Raw genomic sequence first — 22,922 nt, 5'->3', positions numbered from 1 at the left:
GGACGGATCCTTCCGGGATGAGGTTCTCAGGAATCTTTATGACAACAGCACTTGTCTTTGAAATGGAGGGGGTGTGTGTGGGGGAAATCATAATAATGTTGATTTACAGGTAAGTCCTAATATTAGTGATAAGGAGCAAAAGTCAATGAGTTCTCTTTCTCTTTCTCTCTCCTGCGAATGCTCTGGCTTTTCCACATGGCCCTGGGGCTAATGGCATTGCAGCACTTTGGAAGAAGATGAGACCAACTAATTCCCACTGTCCTGTTCAGCTGCTAAGTCTTTCTGAAATTAACTCCTATCACTTTACTTACTACATGGGTGGGATAGGCAGATTCAGTTCCCTATTAAGGAAACACACATAACCTGTCACCTAAATAATCTTTTTCTCCCTCCTCCCCCGCTTTCTCTTTCCTTCCTTCCCTCCCTCCCTCTTCCTTTCTCTCTTTTTCTTCCCTTCCTCCCTGTCTTTACTTTTCTTCCCCCATTCTTGTCTTTCTCTCTCTTTCTTGCTCCCTCCTTCCTCATTGAGGCTTCACACCTGCATGATTTCACTGCTCCTGTAGACCTTTTCTTCTCTTTTTCCCTTCCTTCCTTTCTTTCTTTCTTTCTTTCTTTCTTTCTTTCTTTCTTTCTTTCTTTCTTCCTTTTGCCTCTAGGGTTATTGCTGGGGCTTGGTGCCTGCACTACAAATCCACTGCTCCTGGAGGCCCTTTTTTCCCTTTTGTTGCCCTTGTTGTTTTATCATTGTTGTAGCTATTCTTGTTAATACTACTGCTGTTGTTGGACAGGACACAGAGAAATGGAGAGAGGAGGGGAAGACAGAGAGGGGGAGAGAAAGACAGACACCTGCAGACCTGCTTCACCACTTGTGAAGCAACCCCCCTGCAGGTGGGGAGCCAGGGGCTTGAACTGGGATCCTTATGCTGGTCCTTGCGCTTCACCCCATGTTTGCTTAACCCACTGTGCCAGCCCCTGACTTTTCCTTTTTAATGAAATTTAATTTTTTAATTTTACTTTATTTATTCTTGGATAGAGACAGATAAATTGAAAGGGGAGGGGAGAGAGAGAGAGGGAGAGAAGCAAAGAGACACCTGCAGTCCTGCCTCACCACTCGGGAAGCTTTCCCCCTGCAGGTGGGGACCAGGGGCTCAAACCTGGGTCCTTGTGCACTGTGATGTGTGTGCTCAAACAGGTGCACCACCACCTGCCCCCCCAGACTTTTTCTTTTTATATTTAGGATGGGAAGAGGCAGAGAGAGGAGAGACACTTCGTGGGACTCGAACCTGGGACTCCTGGGCGAGTTATCTCTTGGCAAACCCCATGTTTCTTTCATCATAAGGGGGAAACCAACAAACAGACAAACAACCACATGGCAAATGTTCCAGAGAGGAAGAGAAAAGGACACCACTTACTTTTGTTCCTGGCAGTCCTGGTAAGCCTGGTTCTCCCTGAGGACCAGTGAAACCTGGCTCTCCCTTTAAAAAGAATAGGGTAGGAGAGTTTTAGTCGTGTGACAGCAAGTAAGCAAAGTCAAACTGATTTTCTTCAACCGGGATCTGGCTCCCTGGATGACTCACATCTTTCTTGCTGCAATGTCACTACCGACTATAAAATGAGTCAGAATTGGTTTTGAGGGGCCAGGTGGTGGCGCACCTGGTGAGCACACATGTTATAATTTGAAAGGACCCGGGGCTCAAGTCCCCAGCCCCCACCTGCAGGGGGGAAGCTTTACAAGTGGTGAAGCAGGGCTGCAGGTGTCTCTCCCCCTTCCTTTTGGATCTATGACTATCTCTATCCAATAAATAAATAAATGAAGATAATAAAATAAAATAATAATTTTAAAAAAAGGAACGGGTTTTGATCCATGGGCGTAGTCTGAGCACAGCATTAGGGAAACTTTAGAAATTAAAAGTCACACTACACACAGCTGCCTCTATCGTTTCTCTTCACATCTGTTATTCAGTGTTTTGTCATTTGCTAAATTAAGACTCACAGGCAGGTCTCTAAGGTATTCTCACCCCCTGGTACTCTTGTCCTCGGGCTATGACTTCCCCTTGAGTGTGTAGACTCATTTATGTCTCCTCTGGAGTGATTGGAACATAGCACTGGGAGGTGATTTCTGAGACTAAGTTATGAAAAGAACATGGCTTCCATCTTGGATCCTTTCTTATCCTCTCTGACCTGGGTCACTGTGTTTGAAGGAATCAGTCTTCCAGGCTGTGGCCAGGCCCTGGGAGAGGTCCACACTGAGAGGACCAAATCACACTGGGAGTTTGGGAACAGACATCACCCAAGTTGAGTCCATCATTCAAGATGAGACCACAGTCCTGGTTGACCACTTAATTACATCCTCAAGTTTCTGCTCCTCTGAAACTGTTGTTGCTGCGAACCATAAAAGTTTGGCGTGTGGGGGTCAGGTGGTAGGTAGCCCAGCAGGTTAAGTGCACATTGCACGAAGTGCAAGGGCCGGCATAAGGATCCCGGTTGGAGCCCTCGGCTCCCCACCTGCAGGGGAGTCTCTTCAAAGGTGGTGAAGCAGGTCTGCAGGTGTCTGTCTTTCTCTCCCCCTCTGTCTTCCCCTCCTCTCTCCATCTCTGTCCTATCCAACAACGAATGACATCATCAACAACAATAATAATAACCACAAGGCTACAACAACAAGGGCAACAAAAGGGGAAAAATGGCCTCCAAGAGCAGTCAAGGTGCAGGCACCGGACCCCAGCAATAACCCTGGAGGCAAAAAAAAAAAGTTTGGGGCATAATATGGTAGGTAGCATGAGAAGACCAGTGAAACAGATTGGCTTGGGAAGAGAATCAGGAAAGGAACATAAAAATCTCTTTTCTGGCTGTAACTCTGGAACCTCACCTCTGCTACTTGGAAACACAGTCGTGGCTGTTTTTTTTTTTTTTTTTTTTTTTTTAATGTACTTAGTCTTGTTCTTGATTCCTGGCACAAAGTACCTAAAATGCTTGGACTTCCCTAGGTGATCAGAGTAGTAGTAGGAGTATCTTTTTTGTTATTCATAACATGTCTTTTTCACACATATCCAATGGGTTGACTCTAATAGGGCTCCAGATAACTTCAGGATGGGCTGTTGCTTGAGGAAGTCTATTGTTTGCGACCATGTGGTCAAAAGGTTGGACTGTTACCATCTGGTTACCACTCCGGGGAGAGAAGTACTGGGCATGAGGTCAGTTATCAATTGCCAATGATTTCATCAACTATATCCACACTTATGTAATGAAACATGCCTAGAAGTCTCTAAACAGCAGAGGTTGGAGAGCTTCTGAGTCTGTGAACAAATGCACTCACACCCTGGTCAGCTGCTACATGGAGACAATGTGGTCCCCAGCTACATGGAGACAGAGGTATTGTCCTCAGAGCCCTTTAAACATCACCCTGAATCCCTTGTCACCCAGCTGTCTACTTCTGTGTTCTACAATAAGCTGTAGCAGCATTTTCCTGAGTTCTCCGAGTCTCTCTAGCAAATGTTTAGACTTGAGAGAGGTGAGGAATGGTTGTGGGTAGGTACCCTTGCGTTTGTAGCCAAATGAGACAGCAGTGTAGGTATCTGGGGAACTCTGTATTTGTGACTGGGGTTTGAAGAGAGGGAAATCTTGTAGAACTAAATTAAACCTGTATAATTCAATGCTCACTTGGAGAAGAGTGTCCCAGTAGGATCAAAATTGGAGAACTTGTCCTGGAGAAGAGACTCCATCTGTGGTGCCAGAAAACACCAGGGAGCAATGTTCACGTTTTCTTGATTATCCACAAAGTTTTACTTTTTTTTTTTTTTTTTTTACAGTATGACTTCAAGTATAATTAAGTTAACTTCCTGAATTGATTAATAAAAACTTTAAAGCAGAAAATATGGAATGACTCTGTTCTCATATTTCCTGTTTTATTTTAAATCTTTGTTTGTGGAGCTGTTATTAATGTTATGTGATATTAATAGATTTTTTTCTATAGCATTGATATTTTTCATCTATGTTTTATGATACTTGGAGATGAGTCAGAAGATGTAGAAAGATGTTTTACAACAAGTGCTGACATGTCTTCAAATATTTTGGAAACAAGTTGATTTTGAAAATATGTTATAGAAAATCTTCGAAATTGGGTGGATATTACCACTACAAAACATATCCTGTTAATTTGTTACCCAAATGTATTCCTGACTCATGGTAAAAAAAAAGTGGAGGGGAACTAATGCTTTGCTTTGTTGTTTGCAGACTTTCTGTAATTTTTCCACTCTCAAACATCTACTCACAATGGGAAGGAGAACCTAGGTGAATAATCGAACTCCTCAAAGGCCTAAATTCTATATTTCTACACCCCCCATGCCTTTACACACAGTGGGAAGGGGAATCAAAGCAAGTTGTAGGTCTCTTAGCGGACTAAAATGAAAACTAATTACATTTGGAGAAATCCGTGATGGCCATTCTAGGCCTGGTAAAAGAATTCACCTCATTTCACAAATAAAAGTGAGAAGGAATACATATTTATAAGTAAGATATTTCTCCCAATAAAATGAAGGATACAAGTACTTTTCCACACTCACGAGAAATGTGGTGTGCACCATTAGTAATGACTTACTGTTGTGAAAACAGAATGCAAGTTAATGTTTTGACCATACACAGGTAGACAAGACTCTTACACACTGCCCAGTCGAAATGCAGTGACTTAACCATTTGGCAAGCAAATAGAAGTGTTAAGAGAGAAGAAAGTAAAAGACAAATGCTGCAAAATGCACTCCTTATCTGGGTTAGTGAATTCAGTTTATAAGAAAGAAGAAGCATGCTGTTTCATAGCTCACGAAAGAGGGCTGTACGAAGGGAAGACAGAAAGGTACGTTCTTCTTTCTCAGAAACAGAACACATAATCCATTCTCTTTAGTAAACATACAGGAAGTGTCTCTAGACAGAATGTTGGTGGGGAAACATGTTAATTCAAGATGTCTTTGAAATGCGATGCATTTGAAAGCGATTTAGTACTATGAACTTGGTGCTATTCAGCACTATTGATACTGAACAACAAACAAGCATTCTTTTTTTATTGTTGTAGTTATTGTTGTTGCTATTGGTGTCATCGTTAGGACAGAGGGAAATGGAGAGAGGAGGGGAAGACAGAGAGGGGTAGAGAAAGAGAGACACCTGCAGACCTGCTTCACCGCCTGTGAAGTGACTCCCCTGCAGGTGGGGAGCCGGGGCTCGAACCAGGATCCTTACGCCGGTCCTTGTGCTTTGTGCCACCTGTGCTTAACCCACTGCACTACTGCTTACCTCCCAAATGAGCACTCTTAATTTTGTGAAATTTAAAGGCTTGCAGGATGACTATTTATTTATTTATTACCATTTTTCTTCTTTTAATTTTTATGGAACAACAAAATAGATCCCTTTGTGGGCCCCCATAGGATCTTGCCCTCAACTTGGATCAACAACAGTAGAGAATGTTCCATCCTCTAAAGGGAGGCTGGACAACATACTCTATGTTCCACCTGAGGAAGATGGGTCTTGATATTGGGGCAGCTTGGAACATTCCTACTCATGACCACAGAGTGTGAGCTGAGATCTATAGGGATGCAGAGGTCATATAGGCTCCTAAGCTGAATATGGGCCCCAGATCACATCAAATCGATGAAGTTTACAGTAAACAATATTTATACCCCTTCCCCATATTTGGGAGCTGCTCCCTTCCCTGATCCAGCTTTCTGGTCCTTTTTCCAGCCATGACATCATCTCCCCAGACAATAACTTGGATCCTCCTGCATATCATATTTCAGAATTAGGGGGAAAAAAAACTAGTATAGCCATAGGCCCTTTGAAATATAGCTAAAATATGTCTACTAGCTATCTACAAAATGGAGGACCCCCCAACTCTACATCTGTACTATTCCAGCCTTTAGGTTCATGACTGGTCAATAATTTGTTTGGCTTTGTATGTTAACTCTCTTTTCAGCCACTAGGTTCCAGATGCTAGCATGATGCCAACCTGACTTCCCTGGACAGACAACCCCACCAACGTGTCCTGGAGCTCCAATTCCCAAGAACCCTGCCCTACTGGGGAAAGAGATAGACAGGCTGGGAGTATGGATCCACACCTTTAAGAAACTTACAGAGTTTGGGGGAGCAGTAAAGAGGAATGTTTACAATTTTATTAAAGGTGATTAAAACTGTACACCCTTGCCCAGTGACATATTTGTATGAGGCTTTTTTCCCTTCATATATTTCAGTTAAAATAAGAAATTACAATAGATTGACTGCAGAAGCAGATATGGGGACCCAGCTCCCTTCTACTTTGTGAAACATTAAGGAGATTTGCAAAGAGAAATCAAAGCATTGCCTTTCTTGCTACTTTTTTTCTGCCTTGGAAATTGTTCTATTTCAAAAATGTTATTTAATTGACTTGCGATAGGTTTTAAAAGAAATCTCTCAGTTTTACTTTTGAATACAAAAATATCAAGACATAGAACCTACACTAACAGAAATGCTTTTAATGGTAATTCTAGGCCTGTAAAGCGATCTCCAGCCAAAATGTTTTGAGAACTGTTGGGTAGAAAGGTACAGAACTGAGTGGAAACCTACCCTTGTTGAAAGTCTAAGCTGTTAAACAATGATAGACTACATAATCATTAATGAAAACTTGGCACTTAAGGCTGTCTCTAGAATAAAGTGAGTGGACAGTAAATGCCTGCTATTATTCTTGCCCATATCAGTTCAAAATGCTTGCTATTATTATTACTGCATTCATATAACTTACCATGATACATGGTGACTTTGTATTTCTTAATAACCTATATGGGATTAGACTCAGTATCTCTTTAACCTTTTTTTTTTTTTTTTTGCCTCCAGGGTTATCACTGGGGCTTCATACCAGCACAATGGATCCACTGCTCCTGAAGGCCATTTTCCCCATTTTTGTTGCCCTTGTTGTTATTATTGTTATTGCTGTCATTGCTGGATAGGACAGAGAGAAATGGAGAGACGAGGGGAAGACAGAGAGGGGAGAGGAAGACAGACACCTGCTGACCTGCTTCACCGCTTGTGAAGCGACTCCCCTGCAGGTGGGGAGCTGGGGGCTGGAACCGGGATCCTTGCATGAGTCCTTGTGCTTTTTACTATGTGTGCTTAGCCCAGTATGTTTCCACAAGGGCCCCTTTCTAACTCCTGTTGAGAAGTAGCCCTGTACTTACTCAGGTGATAGTATTATTTCACGAGAGAATACGCCTCCATCGGAGCACTTAAGATTGAAAACAAAAAGCGGTTTAGTACAGATTAGGAATGGGTTAGGGAGACCTGGGGCAGGCTCATTAAGAATAAGTCTTTTATATATTTTTTTCCCTTAAGGAGAAAAATGACCCTATTTATTGAATTTCCACCTATCGACAGTTTCCTTAAACAAATCTTATCTCTTTGACCATGACAGACATAGATTCAAGAGCTCCCTAAAATGTCTAGGAGGAAGATTAAAACAATCTAAAGATACCGAAACGTTATTGTAAAAGCCGAGCAGGTGGGGCTGGGCAGTGGTGCACGTGGTAGAAATTACCTGCTACCATGTGGGCGGACCCAGCTTCAAGCCCACAGCCCTCACCTGCAGGTGGACAGCTTCACAACTGGTAGCAGTGTTGCAGTTCTCTCTCCCTTTCCTCTATTTCTGTCTTTATCAGAAAAAGGAGAGAGGCGGGTTAGGGGGAGGGGAGGGGAGGGGAGAGAAAGGTCTCCAGGAATGTCTGAGTTGAGCCCTGGTGGTGATAACCCTGGTAGCAACAACAAGCAAAAAAAAAAAAAAAAAAAAAAAAGGGAACCAAGTGATTATTCTACTGGATCACAATTCTCATTGATCAAGACAGATGAAGAGGACCAGGCGAGGAGAGAACAAGGAAAACCAACCAACTATGATTCAAATGCATATCACTATCGGGAAATAAATGTTGGTGCAAATCAGACTACCCCAAAATGATGCCACATAAATTTTCAGGCCAACTGACAGGATAAATAACTACGTTTATTAGACTCTCTGGCCTTTATACACCATTATGCAGATGGAGGACTAATAATCAAATTACACAAAGTACCCAAATAAGCTTAGCACTGACAAAACAAACCATCACATTAGAAAATGGGGAGAGGACATGCACAGACACTTCAATGAGGAAGAGGTCCAGAGGGCCAACAGACTCATGAAAAAGTGCTCAAAGTCACAGATTATTACTAGAGAAATTCCAATAAAGGCAACAATGAGATACTACTTTATACCTAATAGAATATCATACTTCAGAAAGGACAGCAGCAACAAATGTTGGAGAGGATGTGGGGGAAAAAAGGAACACTTCTGTGCTGCTGGTGGGAATGTAAATTGATGCAGTCTGGAGATTTCTCAGCATACTAGAAATGGACCTAGTCTATGATCCAGCAAATTCTCTCTTGGGGATTTACCCAAAGGAAACAGAAACACCTATCAAAAGAGATCTGTGTATACCTATGTTCATAGCAGCACAATTTTTAATAGCCAAAACTTGGAAGCATCCCAGATGTCCAAGGATAGATTAGTGGCTAAAAAAATGTAGTATATATACACGATAGAATATTACTCAGCTGTTAAAAATGATGAAGTCACCTTCTTGGATGGAACTTGAAGATATCATGTTAAGTGAGATAAGCCAAAAAGAGAAGGACAAATAGTGAATGATCTCCCATATAGGCAGGACGTAATAAATAGGGATGTGGCGGGGGGGGGGGGGGCACAGAAAGGAAACTTGCACTGGACATGGTATGTTGATCAAAGAAAAAGACTTTTGGGGATGAGGGAGAGGAAAGGGCTGAAGAGATTCATGTCTCCACAGATGTATGTTTCTTTCCCTTCAAATTCATGTTCAAGATTTCCTTTATCTTTCTCTCTATTTTTCTTATTTATGAGTACAAGATTACAGGGCCCAATGGGGTCCCCCTTTCCTTGATGTAGAAGGAAATCAAGAATGAGGGAACCAACCCATTGATCTTAAACTGGCTTTGCGAACAAAGTCAGTGCTTGAGAAAGGAGAGGAGGAAGAAGGGGCAGTGTAGGAATGCAGGGAGGGAGGAGAAGGAGGAAGGTTGGAGGGGAGAGAAACAAGCACGTTACAATTTTCTGTTCCTCCACCATGACCATAACAATTAAATCCAGGTTCAGTCTGTTATTTGTGTTGTTGTTTTGTTTTCACTGGACCTGGAAACATTCAACTAGAACTACCCTTGGGATAAACAGAAAAATATAAATAAAATAAAACTGAACTTTGTATTACAGAGTTGTGATTGAAACAAAGACTAAAGATAAAAAAAAAAAAAAAAGGAACACTACCAGAATCCTTAACATAGTCCAATAGTGTAATCACGAAAACACAATTGATAGCCTGCTGTCCAGGCTACAAGTCAATCCATGAATAAATAGTTGGCGGAGAAAGAGATGCCAGCTCTGTCATTCTATTGTATTGGAGCAATAATGCATTAAGTCCATAGACAAATCTGGCTTCACTCTCTAGCCATGTCTTGTATTTGATTTCTTACTGCGTTGATTCATCCTGGGGGTTATATCTATATCTATATCTATATCTATATCTATATCTATATCTATATCTATATCTATATCTATATCTATATCTATATCTATCTATCTATCTATTTATCTGTATATATATATATGTATATATATTACTATTATTAGTCAACATCATTATTTACACCTGACCTGGAACTTTGAAGCATCAGGCATGAAAGCTTTTTTGCATATCCATGATGCTACCTTCCACATCCCCATTTTTGATTCTTTTTTAATTTTTTGAACACTATTCTTTATTTCCTTTCTTTACAATTTTTTTTTTTTACTAGTGATTTAATACTGACTTACAAAATTGTAAGATAACGGGCCTAATTCTACACCATTCTCACCATCCCCTGTGTCCCCATGCCCTCCATTGGAAACTGCAGTGGTTCTCCCAAGGTCACAGCTATGGGTTGGCTATTACTGCTATAACTACCCAGCTATACTTAATACAGATTTGCTCCTTTTTTTCCTATGGCCCTTCCTTTTCCTCCTTTCTAAAGTCACACCTACTACATTTGAATGTCCTTCTTTTTTTCTTTTTTTTACTCTTCTCTCTCTGGGTCCATTTTAAATAACTTTTTTATTTATTTTATTTTCTAAAATCAGTTCCTTTCCCCCCTCTTTTGGTGCCCTTGTTGTTTTCTTATTGTTGTTGTAATTGTTATTATTATTGACGTCACTGTTGTTGGACAGGACAGAGAGAAATGGAGAGAGGAGGGGAAGACAGAGAGGGGGAGAGAAAGACAGACACCTGCAGACCTGCTTCACCGCCTGGGAAGCGACTCCCCTGCAGGTGGGGAGCCGGGGGCTTGAGCCGGGATCCTCATGCCGGTCCTTGCGCTTTGCGCCACGTGCGCTTAACCCGCTGCGCTACCGCCCCACCCCACCCCCATTTTTGATTCTTAACATTAGTTGATTAGTTAGTTAAAAGCTGAGGTTTCAAACAAACACACACACCAAGGTCTAACTAAATATCATCAATATCCTGGCTCTTTACCCTGTGCTGAGTTGACTGAAAAGCAGAGCAACAGTGTTAACAGTGGTCCAGGTAACTGCTGTGAGATTCTGGGTAAAGCCCCCCCTCCCCCAAGGCTAAAAGCAGTAAACTGCAGGGCCGCCTTATGAAAAGCTGACTGACATGGGCAGCTGCTGATTTCAGCAGAAGTGTTTTACAGTCAGCGCATGCACTGATGCAGAAACAGGCCCAGGAGAAAGCTGTGGTTGGAGTCAAAGGTGTTGCCTCACATGACCAACCGGGGAAGGTCTGATGGTCTCAATTCCATCTTCCCAATCAGAGCTGCTCTGCCAGCACCCATTTGTTGTATAGAGTCCAGAGACAGTAGCTAATATGAATTGTATTAAAAAAAAATAGCCTTGGGGGTCGGGCGGTAGCATATTCAAACCCCTGTTGACATGTAATTCTGTACTATAAAAATAAATAAATATAAAGAAAAAAAGAAAATAGATGGATTTCAGTGGGAAAAAAAGGAATAGGAAAGCTTTCAAGGGAGGGGATGGGATACAGAGCTCTGGCTAAAGATATTATTACTTTTAAATTTAATTTTATTATTGTTGTAGACAGAAAAATTGAGCGGGGAAGGGGAGATATATATACATATAGAGAGAGACAGAGACAGAGACAGAGACACCTGTAGCCCTGCCTCACTACTCATGAAGCTTTCTCCCTGTAGATGGGGACCAGGGGATTGAACCTGGGTCCTTACACCCTGTAATGTGTGCACTTAACCAGGGGCACCACCACATGGCCCCTAAGATATTATTTTCTTAACCTGTAGGAATTTTGGAGAATTGTACTCCTCTTATCCTATGGGCTTGTATATTTCCATTTTATAAATAAATTTTAAAAAACTGAGAAAGTTTACATACGTACAAACTATTCTATTATACTGTTGACTATAAACCATTAACCCCCCCAATAAAGAAATTAAAAAGAGAAGAATGAAGACTAATATTTAGCATCAGGATGGCTGGTCCTATTCACAAAGGGTGAGAATTTTAAGTGAAGTCACTTTTGCTCAGTTCATTTGCTATTACTCTCTCCCCTCCCCCAAATAAAACAGCCCATGAAGACAGCTTAACTTCTGTGTAGTCTGACCGAAATCTAAAAGGTCCCAAAGTAATGCAAAATGATGACTACTACCTCTACCAACTGAGAGAGACCAATAAAACTGGCCTCGATTACAAAAAGTCAAGGGGAAGCCAGGAAGTTTCTCAAGACCACGCCTTTCTGAAGTTGAATAATGACCCTCAAAGTTCTCACTGTCCTAGAATTCCACAGTACAATCTGGGTTGGTTTTTCTTCCAACCTACATTTAATACACAACACAGAAGTATTTCATCTGACCTGACTTTTTTTAAAAAAAGATTTTATTTATTTATGAGAAAGATAGGAGGAGAGAGAAAGAACCAGACATCACTCGGGCACATGTGCTGCCGGGAATCGAACTCGGGACCTCATGCTTGAGAGTCCAAAGCTTTTACCACTGTGCCACCTCCCAGACCACCATCTGACCTGATTTTATGTCTGACCTGTCTATAGGAAAAGTTAACCTAACACTCTCTTGTCAAATTTACATCATGATGTCCTTTATATAGAAGTAAGAGCCAGCAAGTACTTTAGATGGGCCCATGAGTCAAGGTAAGAAAGCAGGAGACAGTTTCCTTCATAAAGAAAGGGCTCACCAAGTATTTCCCTATAAGCTTCCACAATGTACCATCTGTGAGACAGAATGGTGGGCCTGAAAGTCATAACCGATTAGTTCCTGTTCAGAGAAAAATCTCTGCTTTTGCATTTATTCCCATTGGTTTTATTATTGTAAGTCATTATCAATTAAAGGAGGAAAAGATACTATTTTCTTAACCTGTCTGAAACCTCCACTCAAATACCAGCTTAAAACAAGTCATGTTTTCCATGATATTTATCACCCTCAAGCAGATTCAATTTTCACTGCCCCCTTCCCCAATTAGTCCAACAGGGTTTGAAAAATATGTGCTGATTTGCCTGGGTGTTAAAAGCATCCTCAATGATTTTGATCAATGTTTCTCGACATTGGATGCATTAGTTACACAATATTCTTCTAGCTTCAAGGCTAATTAGAATTCAAGTCAGCATGATACCTGCTTTTGAGGATTATAGCAAGAACATTTGTTGTAATAAGAATCTCCAGGCAGCCAGTTTTGGTAATGATTGATTTGTAAAATTATCAAGGAGGAAAAAAGAAAAAAAACCAAGAAAATAGTCTGTCCTAAAAAACATTTATTTTCCTTAAGGATTGAATTTGAGGATAAATTCAAGTATCTTGCTGGTTATGATGAAAATGAACAATGGTAGGTTTCTATTAAAATCTGGCAAACATACCTTTCTGATTTCTTTCTTTCTTACTTTTTTTTTTCCTTATGGGGGGTTTTAATGTTTTACAGTTGACAGTAAACACAATACTTTGTACATACATAAAATTTCTCAGTTTTCTATAGAACAGTACAACCCCCACTAGGTCCCCTGCTATGGTAATCCAGGACCTGAACCCCCCTACCCCCACCCCCTGGGTCTTTTACTTTGGTGACTCCAGTTCCTTCCTTCCTTCCTTCCTTCCTTCCTTCCTTCCTTCCTTCCTTCCTTCCTCCTTCCTCCCTTCCTCCCTTCCTCCCTTCCTCCCTTCCTCCCTTCCTCCCTTCCTCCCTTCCTCCCTTCCTCCCTCCCCCTCTCTTTCTTTCTTTTAGCAGTACTACATCATAAAAACACATTCAGTGTATTTACCGGAGGTTTCATTACAGCTGCTAAAACTCTCTGATTTCTGGTTGTATGACTTTTCTGATTGGACTCTTAAATTCCTCAACTGCTCAGACCCATTTATACAGGGCGGAAATAATTACAAGTGACCATAACACAATGTTATTCTTTTTAAACAGTATTTCTTCCTTTTCCTTTTCAGATTCGTTTCACATCCTATGTTCCTTCCCCCAGACTTTGCTCTACTATTTTTATAGTGTGACTTGGAGTTTATGAAGAGAGAGGCCTCATCTCATGATACATTCCAAGTCAATTACTGAACACTATATTTAATGCTCAGAACAGCAAAGTAAATGTTTCTGCCACAAAAACAAACAAAACCAAACCGTCTCTTCGACTTGGTGAGAACTATGGATGACTTGGGGAGGGTGGTACAGGATTTTGGTGGTGGCTGTGGTAACACACAAAGTCTTACATAAATATGGAACTATACCCCTTCCATTTTTGACTTTGTTAAGTCACTAATAACAAAATTACCACACATCCACTCCCAAATATTATCTTGTCTATTGATCATTAATTAAAAAAGGGAAAACATACCTTTTAAAATGTTTCTACCATCTGTGAAAGTTAGACTTTATAAGACCTTTGCTGTCAAGGTTGATTTTATAGAATGAGGTTTTAATCCTGTGCTGAATATGGGCCCCAGATCAAATCGATGAGGTTTACAGTTTAACAATATTTATATACTTTTCCCATATTTGGGAGCTACTTCCTGCCCTGAATCCAGCTTTCTAGTCCTATTACCAACTCTGACATCTCCCCAGACAATACCTTTAGCACACCTGCATGTTAGCTGTTGGGCTCAGGCAAAGATTAGTAAAGTCATGGGCTCCTGGAACGTATCTAAAATAGACCTACCAGCTTTTTCTAAAATGGAGACCTCAAATATCATTTTCTGTATTGTTACCTTTAGGCTTCTGTTTATTAGACAATTTGTCCTGCTTTATATCTTAACGCATTTCACCCACCACGTTGCAGATGCTACTATGATGCCATCCTGACTTCCCAGGGCAGACGACCTCACCAATGTATCCCGGAACCCCACCTCCCCAGAGCTCTGCCCCACTAGGGAGAGATAGAAACAGGCTGAAGTATAGATCCATCTGTCAACACCCATGTCCAGCAGAGAAGCAATTACAGAAGCCAGAACTCCCACCTTCTGCACCCCATAAAGAATTTTGGTCCATACTCCTAGAAAGATAAAGAATAGGAAAACTTCCAATAGAGGGGGTGGGATACGGAACTCTGGTGGTGGGAATTATGCGGAATTGTACCCCTCTTATCCTTTGGTCTTGCTAATCATTATTAAATCAATAATAATAATAATTATAATAATATGAGGTCTTAATTCTTAGCTACTGTCTCACCTCCTGCAATTCTAGGTCTGAATGCTAAATTTTCAGTCACATGGAAGCCAAGGCAAAAATACCAGGTTTTAGAGGAAAATTTAAAGAATTCCTTACCACCTAAATGATTTTTCCCCCTGATTGGGTTTTATTGTATTTGTCATGCATCCTTACTGTATTAATTTTTATTAAATTATTATTGTATTTTGGAATTATTTTCCTGTTTATTTTCTGAAGATGATGAGGGAAAAAAATGGTGCCCCATGTTGGAAAGAGGAAAAGCAATCATTTGAAAATTCATGCTTATAAAAATTGTCCCGGGCCAAGCAGCACTGTGAGAGTTGCCTCAAGAATTTCCATCACCCCATGGCAACTTTTCCCTGCTTTTCCTGTGAGCAGTGCTGGGAAGAATGTCAACATCACCACATCTAATGCCTGGAACATTCTCTTCCCTCATCCTTTACTTCTGGAATAGGGGAAAAGTGTGCTGTCATGTCTTAAGGAAAAAACAAACAAACAAACAAAAACCAGGGATCTCATCCCTCTTTAAGGCAGAAAATACTCACCACTGCAAAGTTTTCAAGAGTTCTGTCTATTAACCTGTCGGGCTTAAATGGCTTCATGTCTTATAGTTATGATTATGCACTCAATGCAAACGGGTGTAGGACAGGTGTATAAACATGTTTCCAATATTCTAAGTTGCCCCAAGAGAAAGAAATAACAACAGTGGTGCAGGAGGTGATACAGTGGATAAAGTGATGGACTCTCAAGCACGAGGTCCTGAGTTCAATCCCCAGCAGCACATGTACTAGAGTGATGTCTGGTTCTTTCTCTCTTCCTTTCTATCTCATTAGTAAATAAATAAAATATTTTTAAAAAGGAATAACAATAGCTGAAACACACGCAGCATTTACTACTGTAGGCTCAGTGGTAATTCAGGGGCTGCACGTGTATCGATTCAATGAATCCTCTCAGTATCCCTATGAACTGTTCCATTCCAGTGGCAATCCCTTGCTCTTTTAATTCTAATCGCCACTAAGACTATGGCTGGGTCTCAGTGCCTGTTCTGGTGGCCATTCCCCCTACTTCTATTTTCTCTTTCTTTTTATTTGATAGGATAGAGAGAAATTGAGAGGGGAGGAGAAAATAGAGAGGGAGAGAAAAAAAAATGACACCTGCAGTCCTGCTTTACCAGTCGTGAAGCTTCCCCCTGTAGGTGGGGACTGGGGGCGCAAACCAGGATCCCTGCACATGGTTATGTGTTCACTTAACTGGGTGCACCACTGCCAGGCCCTAGCAATCCCTTTTATAAGAAGACTGAGTACAGAGAGATTAGGGAACTCGCCTAACACCACACTGCTAGTGAGTGCTAAACCTGCAAACTGGTAGTTTGGTTCTAATGTCACAGATCTTTGGCAGCACCTCAGCCTGCCTAGTCAGTAGGGTGGCAAAATAACAAAGGGGTACCTAAATCTAGTTACATTTTTCAAAATAAGCGCTAGTGAAAAAGAAAAAAAGAATTGAAAAGGAACTTCAAATCCTTTTTTCTTTTTTCTTTTCTTTTTTTTTTTAAGGGGCTTTACTCTGAAAGGTAGAAAGATTTTGAAATCTTTTAAAAAAATTTTTAAAAAATATTTTTATTTATTGGATAGAGACAGCCAGAAATCAAGAGGGTAAGGGGTGACAGAGAGGGAGAGAGACAGAGAGACACCTGTAACACTGCTTCATCACTCGCGAAGCTTTCCCCCTGCAGGTGGGGGACTGAGGGCTCAAATCCAGGTCCTTGCGCACTGTGATATGTGTGTTCAACCAGGTGCGCCACCACCCGGCCCCTGAGAGATCCTGAAATCTTTTTTCCTGAATCCTGTTCTTTAATGTGATGTCAGAGAAGCCAGCTACCCTGAGCCTTACCCATTACAAAACAAATTAGATGGCCGGTTTATAGGAATCGTTTTCTGAGCTCAAATCTTATTCCAGAAGATCAACGTCTGCATGGTACATTGTGCATAATTTAATTTTCCCAGTTGAACATCTTGACACTCTATGAACCGTGAATGCATGAAACGGGGATTCCAAATGCCTTCCACATGGCCAGAGGACTCGGGGAGACTTGTGCAGGGGGCTCAGGAGGGCTTTGAAATACAGGGATGCCTGTTCTCCGCGGCCCTGGCTATGGGTGCGGAAGGTCTTGGCACTCTCCGTCAGTAGGGCCCTTGAGATGACAGACAGATGAGCCTGCCGTCTGTATTTAGGAGCTTTGCTCATTTCCGGAGAGCTGTGTGCAAGGCACATGCATGCTCATTATGTCCCCCTCCACGGTTCTCCGAGAGCAACAGGTGGTGGATCAAAGTCGGCCTGGTATGTCGGGGCGGGTTTCCTCAAGGTCTGGGCCCGGGCGGATGGCATGTGCTGGCCCTTGGAGGCACTGGCAGATAGGGAGGAGGTGAACAGCAACAGGAAGCATTTGCAAGGTGTAAAGCAAGTCCAGGAGATTACACTGCACCTGGTGGTTTCCTCTTTCAACTATGGCTACTCATTCAAACTAAGTCTGGGTGTACCGTGCCGTGGCTAGCTGCCCAACAGAAGGGAGATAAAATGGGATGAGAGAGGAGAACCCACAGTGCTGGAGCGAGATGGTCAGTGAAGCTGCTAGCCCTACATCTGTGAAGATCCAGTGGTTACTAATGTGCTCTGACGTCCTTTCCTTTATGCAGTCCCTTACTTACACCGAATACCCATCACAGTCTAAGTTAGAGAGAAGAGAGTGTATTAAATTAAAAAAAAAAAAAAAGAGGCTGAGAGATAGCACGCCTGGTGGAGTATCTGCCTTATCAAGCATAAGGCACTGGGTTGGAGCCCCAGCACCACACTGGGTCATTATGACACCATGGGGGGGGGGTTGGGGGTAGTAACTAGCATAATGGTTATGCAAAGAAACTCTCATGCCTGAGGCTCTAAAGTTCCAGGTTCAGTCTCCCACACTACTGTAAGGCAGAGCTGAGCAGCGCTCTGGTAAAAACCAACCAAGCAAACAAACACCACCATGGAGGGCTCTATGGATGGTGTCTTGCCTTTGTTTTCTCTCTGTCTGAATCTAAAAGAAAACGAAAACTTGGGAAATGTGGGTCTGGGAGTGGCGGAACTGCATATGCTGTTCCTCCTTCATATACACAGATCAAAAGTAAAAACCAGACACGACCACACAGCCCCTGATACATGCACAACAAAGTCTTTCTAGTCAGGATGGACGGATGGCCTTTTCTGTCACTACATAGTCACTGGGCAGGGGCAGGAAAGAAAGCCCAGGAGAATATCAGCACCACTTCAAGACCACACTTCCGGAGATTTCGCATAATGCTGGAAAAACAAGCATCGAGTGGAGGAGACACACCACCAGCTACCTCCCCAACTGCAGTAGTTCACAGCACTCCAAATTGTTCACAGGAAGCCAGGGGAACACCGGTGTGTGTGTGTGTGTGTGTGTGTGTGTGTGTGTGTGTGTTCACTTTAACTTTTCTTGTTCCTATTATTTTTGTCACCAATGGGGCTTTAATCTCCCTGGCTGAAATTTTTTGATAGAAAACGGGAGAGGCAGACCCCACCAATGTTTCCTGGAGCTCTGCTTCCCCAGAGCCCTGTCCCACTCGGGAAAGAGAGAGACAGGCTGGGAGTATGGGTCCACCTGTCAATGCTCATGTTCAGCGGGGAAGCAATGACAGAAGCCAGACCTCCCACCTTCTGCATCCCACAGTGACCCTGGGTCCATACTCCCAGAGGGATAAAGAATAGGAAAGCTGTCAGGGGATGGGATGGGATACGGAGTTCTGGTGGTGGGAAATGTGTGGAATTATACCCCTCTTATCCTACGGTCTTGTCAATACTTCCATTTTATAAATACTAAAAAACAGGGAGAGGCATAGACAGAAAAACAGAGAGAGGGAGAGACACCAAAGCACCAAAGTTTCCACAATGAAGTGGGTTCTGGGTTCAAACCTGGGTCCCTTCCCAAGTTCCCATTTTTCGGAGATAAAGTCCAATTCTTTCATCCTCTTGGACTCTCTCTTGCTAAGGAAAACACCACCCCCACAGCATGGACAGCATGATTCCTGACAAAGAAGCTGATCTTGGGATGTGGCCTAGCTCACCTTCAAGGTCCTGAATTTCCCAAAATGCCCCTTCTTCCAAGGGCCTTCTTTAGAGAGATGGGCTGGGTGGTGGCACACCTGGTTGAGCGCATATGTAACATCACAGCGCTCAAGGACCTGGGTTCAAGCCCCTGGTCCTTGCACATTGTAACATATGCGCTCAACCAGGTGCACCACCATCCGGCCCCTGGGAGAGACTCTTCTGTAGACATTTATCATAGAGAGATGAACGATTGCACCCATGTGTCAACAACTGTATTGTAAACCACGAACCACTCCAATAAAATGGTAAAGAAGAAAGGAAAATAAAAGAGTTTGTGTGAATCCTATCTGGGTTAAATATTTTAGTAGTAAGATTTTTGCTTTGCAGTGAGAATTTCTGACAGGAAGGGGAAGCAGTACATGTTAGAAAGGGCTGATCAAAGTAAGTGAGTCACAGAAACAGCTGCCTAACTGGGAGGTTTACGGGAATGTTCAGATTCTAATTCTGGTCAAAAATCTGATAGGATCTTAAGGAGAAAAATTAAATGACAATGGCAGACATTCTAGATGGGGAGGCTTCCTGTGACTTCAAGTGAAGTGGCATCTACATTAATTTATTATTTAGTATTTTTGCATCCAGGGTTATTGCTGGGGTTCCAACATGCCTGCACTATGAATTCACTGCTCCTGGAGGCCATTTTCCCCATTTTTGTTGTCCTTGTTGGACAGGACAGACAGAAACCAAGAGAGGAGGGGGAGAGAATGACAGACACCTGCAGACCTGCTTCACCGCCTGTGAAGCGACCCCCCTGCAGGTGGGGAGCCGGGGGCTCGAACCTTATGCTAGTCCTTGTGATTCATGTCATGTGCGCTTAACCCACCGCACTACTGCCCAGCCCCCAATCTACATTAATTTAGAATGTACATTCCTGGCAGCAATAGCCAGCTCTAGTCATACCTACAGTTGATTTTTACTGGAAAATAAAAAGTTGTGACGAATTGCATCATATTTTTAGTTTTCTGTTACCCCTGCACTGCTCTGGGTGGGGTGCCTTCCCATTTAGGCAGCTGAAACGGTGGGTGCAGTATTTACCTTGATCCCCGGAAGTCCAGGAAGCCCAGGAAGCCCGGGTTCACCCTACACAGGAAAATCACACAGCATTACAGACCGGCACCCGCTCTATCACAGCATCTGGAGACAAGATACCTGCTGCGCACAGACAGACAGACAGACAGACAGACAGACAGACAGACAGAACCCGGATCATGGAGGTGGGTGAGATGGCGCAACTCAGTCAGCTCTTGACATAGGGGTTGGTTGACATTTTGGCAGGGTTTTTTTTTTTTTTTTTTTTTTTTTAAGGATCTCTCTCTCTCTTCCTGCCAGGTCTTGAGTCTCTTTGCATCACGTGGCATTTCTGCCCAAAGGTGAGGAAGAAAGAGGGGCATAGAGGAGCAGGAACACCCTTGTGTTTTATGCGTCTCTGGTAGTGACTTGTAGGGAAAGCTCTTTTTTGAGTGAGAGAATTAGGCCAGTCTCTGACTAAAGCACCCTGTCTGCCCCCCTCCCCCCACCCCCCCCCCACTCTAACCTCAGGCAATCAAGAGTTGGCTGTGTGAACAGATGGCCAAATTGAAACGATATGCCTTAAACGTCTTAAAAAGTCCACTGAAAAAATCTACTTAGAAAGTCTAGCACGATTTCTTTTCCATTCCTGAATAATGAGGAGATAAAATGCATGGGTTAATGTTGCACTTGATTCCGGTCTGCACTCCTGATAATTGTTCTGTCTGGGCAACCCTGCGAATGGTCCCGTGCAGCTGTTCTCTGGCACAGGTTCGCGATTAAGTGGTACATTTTGAGTGAGCCCTCTGGAGTCTAGCTAAGTCTTCTCGTTTTCACAGAATCATCTACACTCCTTTGAGGATAAAGTATGGTGACCAGAGGTGACATTGTTTAGCCAATCTCCTGAATTCCAATAAAGACGCATAAAGGAATTTCAGGAGAAAATGCAATTCTATCGTGGGCTGGATTGAAGTGAGTGTTATTTTTGGAGGGGACATTTAAAATAATAAAGTATTTGTTTTATTTTATTTATTTTTTTATTATCTTTATTCATTGGATAGAGACAGCAAGAAATCGAGAGGGAAGGGGGAGACAGAGAGGGAGAGAGACAGAGAGACACCTGCAGCCCTGCTTCACCACTCACAAAGCTTTCCCCCTACAGGTGGGGACCAGGGGCTTGAACCTGGGTCCTTGCACACTGTACCATGTACACTCAACCAGGTGCGCCACCGCCTGGCCCCTATAATTGTTTTATTTGAAATTACTTATTTGTGTATTTATTTTAGCCAGATCACAGCTCAGCTCTGGCTTATGGTGGTGGGGGTGACTGAACCTGGAACTTCGGAGCCTCGGGCATGAGAGTCTCTTTGCATCACGGTATACTACCTCACTCACCCTCGGAAACAACTTTTGAAGGTGAAAAGGCTCTCAACGTTTTATGAGTCTCCAGTGGGCCAGACTCTGTATTAACAGAGCTGGGAGTATCAAACCAACAATAAAAATGGCAGAGGAAGTTGCTTCTAATACATCTAAATGCTCCTACCATCCTTATCCTAAGGAAAATCAATTAATAACAGTCTAGTTCATCTTTAATATGATGATTTTCATATCAGGAGGAGCCATACTTTGCACAAGTTATCATAAAATGACTCCAGATACTGTTTATGAAACGGTGTGGCTAGACTTAAGAAGGATCAATGACCTTCCTGACAGTTGAGTTCAGAGTTGCCTCAGGAATGCAAAAGAATATTCGCAGAGAGAGCAGTCTGCATTGTGAATGAGACTTAAAATGAGATTAAGGCCTAGAAGGAAGCACGATGACTAGGAATTTACAGTCCACTCAGAATTCTTTTAAAAAAGTGTCTGAGTAAGTTAAACTCTACGCAGCTACATTATGTACTTAATTCACTTTTTTTCTTTTGTTTTAGGTTTTCAATAGATTAAAAAAAAAGATCTAGTAAAAAGAATATATACCTATATTTTGCGAAAGGTTCTTTAACTTAAAAAAAAAAGCACAAGGATCTTGAAACACACAGTAACTTGCAGCAGAATAGTCAGCCAATACAAGCAAATATATTGGTGGCAAACCTTGAGTTTTGTATTGTTTTAGGAAAAGTCCTCCTCTCCCTCACCGTCCACCCCCACCCTCCACAGAGTCAGGACATCCTAACTGAATACAGTGTGCAAATATACAAAGGCTGGGGTCTGTTTTCTTCAGGACTTTCATGACACTCTTCCCTTCTGCCAAATAAAAAGGACTGCATGACCCCTTAAGGAAAGATACTTACATACATGCACACATACAGACATATGTCATGCCCATGTTTTTGTAACAGTAAGACAGATGTATGAGATGTTATGGACTATTGTGCACTGTGGGTTGAATACTTACAGAGACTTTGAGCACTTAGCTGTTCCCTATATTGGGCATATATGTCCATAGGCTATACAAGTACTTTTCAAAGTGAAAACACTTGTCAGGAATTCATAAGCTTGGTTTTTATCCATTTTAACCTTTCCAAAGTTATGTCTTCTTAAAAGTTAACATAATGAAAGATGACACAATATTTAAATGGTACCCTTTATAGGACCTCTCTAAACATTTTGAGGAAGGCATTTCTTCGGAACTTAATGCTCTCGCTTACATTCTGACTAAGGAGAACTTTTTCATTCCTGTCTCCATCTCCCCTATCTATACTTTCCCTCAGAAGCTTCTGGGTTGAGCTCTAGAATAGACACTGGCCAAAGTAAGGAACTGGCTTGCTGGTCCCTTGGCAGAATACCACTCCTTTATTCAGACCCTACACTTGACTCAGAGGCAGTAGGAGTTTGATTTTTCCTACTCCCCATGACATTGGAACTTCAGGAAGAGTTCATCTGGGACGGTCTCTTCCCATGAGGAAATATATATATACATATATTATAAAATATTTTTTGAAGACACAGAGAAGTTAGGGAGGGGAGAATTATGTGATGAGAGTTGCAATGA

At 42.2% G+C, this 22,922-nt stretch overlaps 1 protein-coding gene across 1 annotated transcript in view; it reads right to left on the bottom strand.

Moving 5' to 3' along the window:
• The window catches only part of COL25A1 (collagen type XXV alpha 1 chain), a 234,056-nt gene that overhangs the window by 72,878 nt on the left and 138,256 nt on the right, over nt 1-22,922 (bottom strand). The window contains exons 20-21 of the mRNA XM_060172381.1: nt 19,961-20,005; nt 1,413-1,475 (exon numbers count right to left, since the gene is read on the bottom strand). Of these exons, the coding sequence (XP_060028364.1) occupies nt 1,413-1,475; nt 19,961-20,005 (108 nt within the window). The remainder of the gene's footprint in view (nt 1-1,412; nt 1,476-19,960; nt 20,006-22,922) is intronic.

The sequence above is a fragment of the Erinaceus europaeus genome, chromosome 2, assembly GCF_950295315.1.
Source record: "Erinaceus europaeus chromosome 2, mEriEur2.1, whole genome shotgun sequence".
Lineage (NCBI taxonomy): Eukaryota > Metazoa > Chordata > Mammalia > Eulipotyphla > Erinaceidae > Erinaceus > Erinaceus europaeus.
Note: the sequence above shows the minus strand (reverse complement) of the source record. Positions and strands in the feature narration are given on the sequence as shown.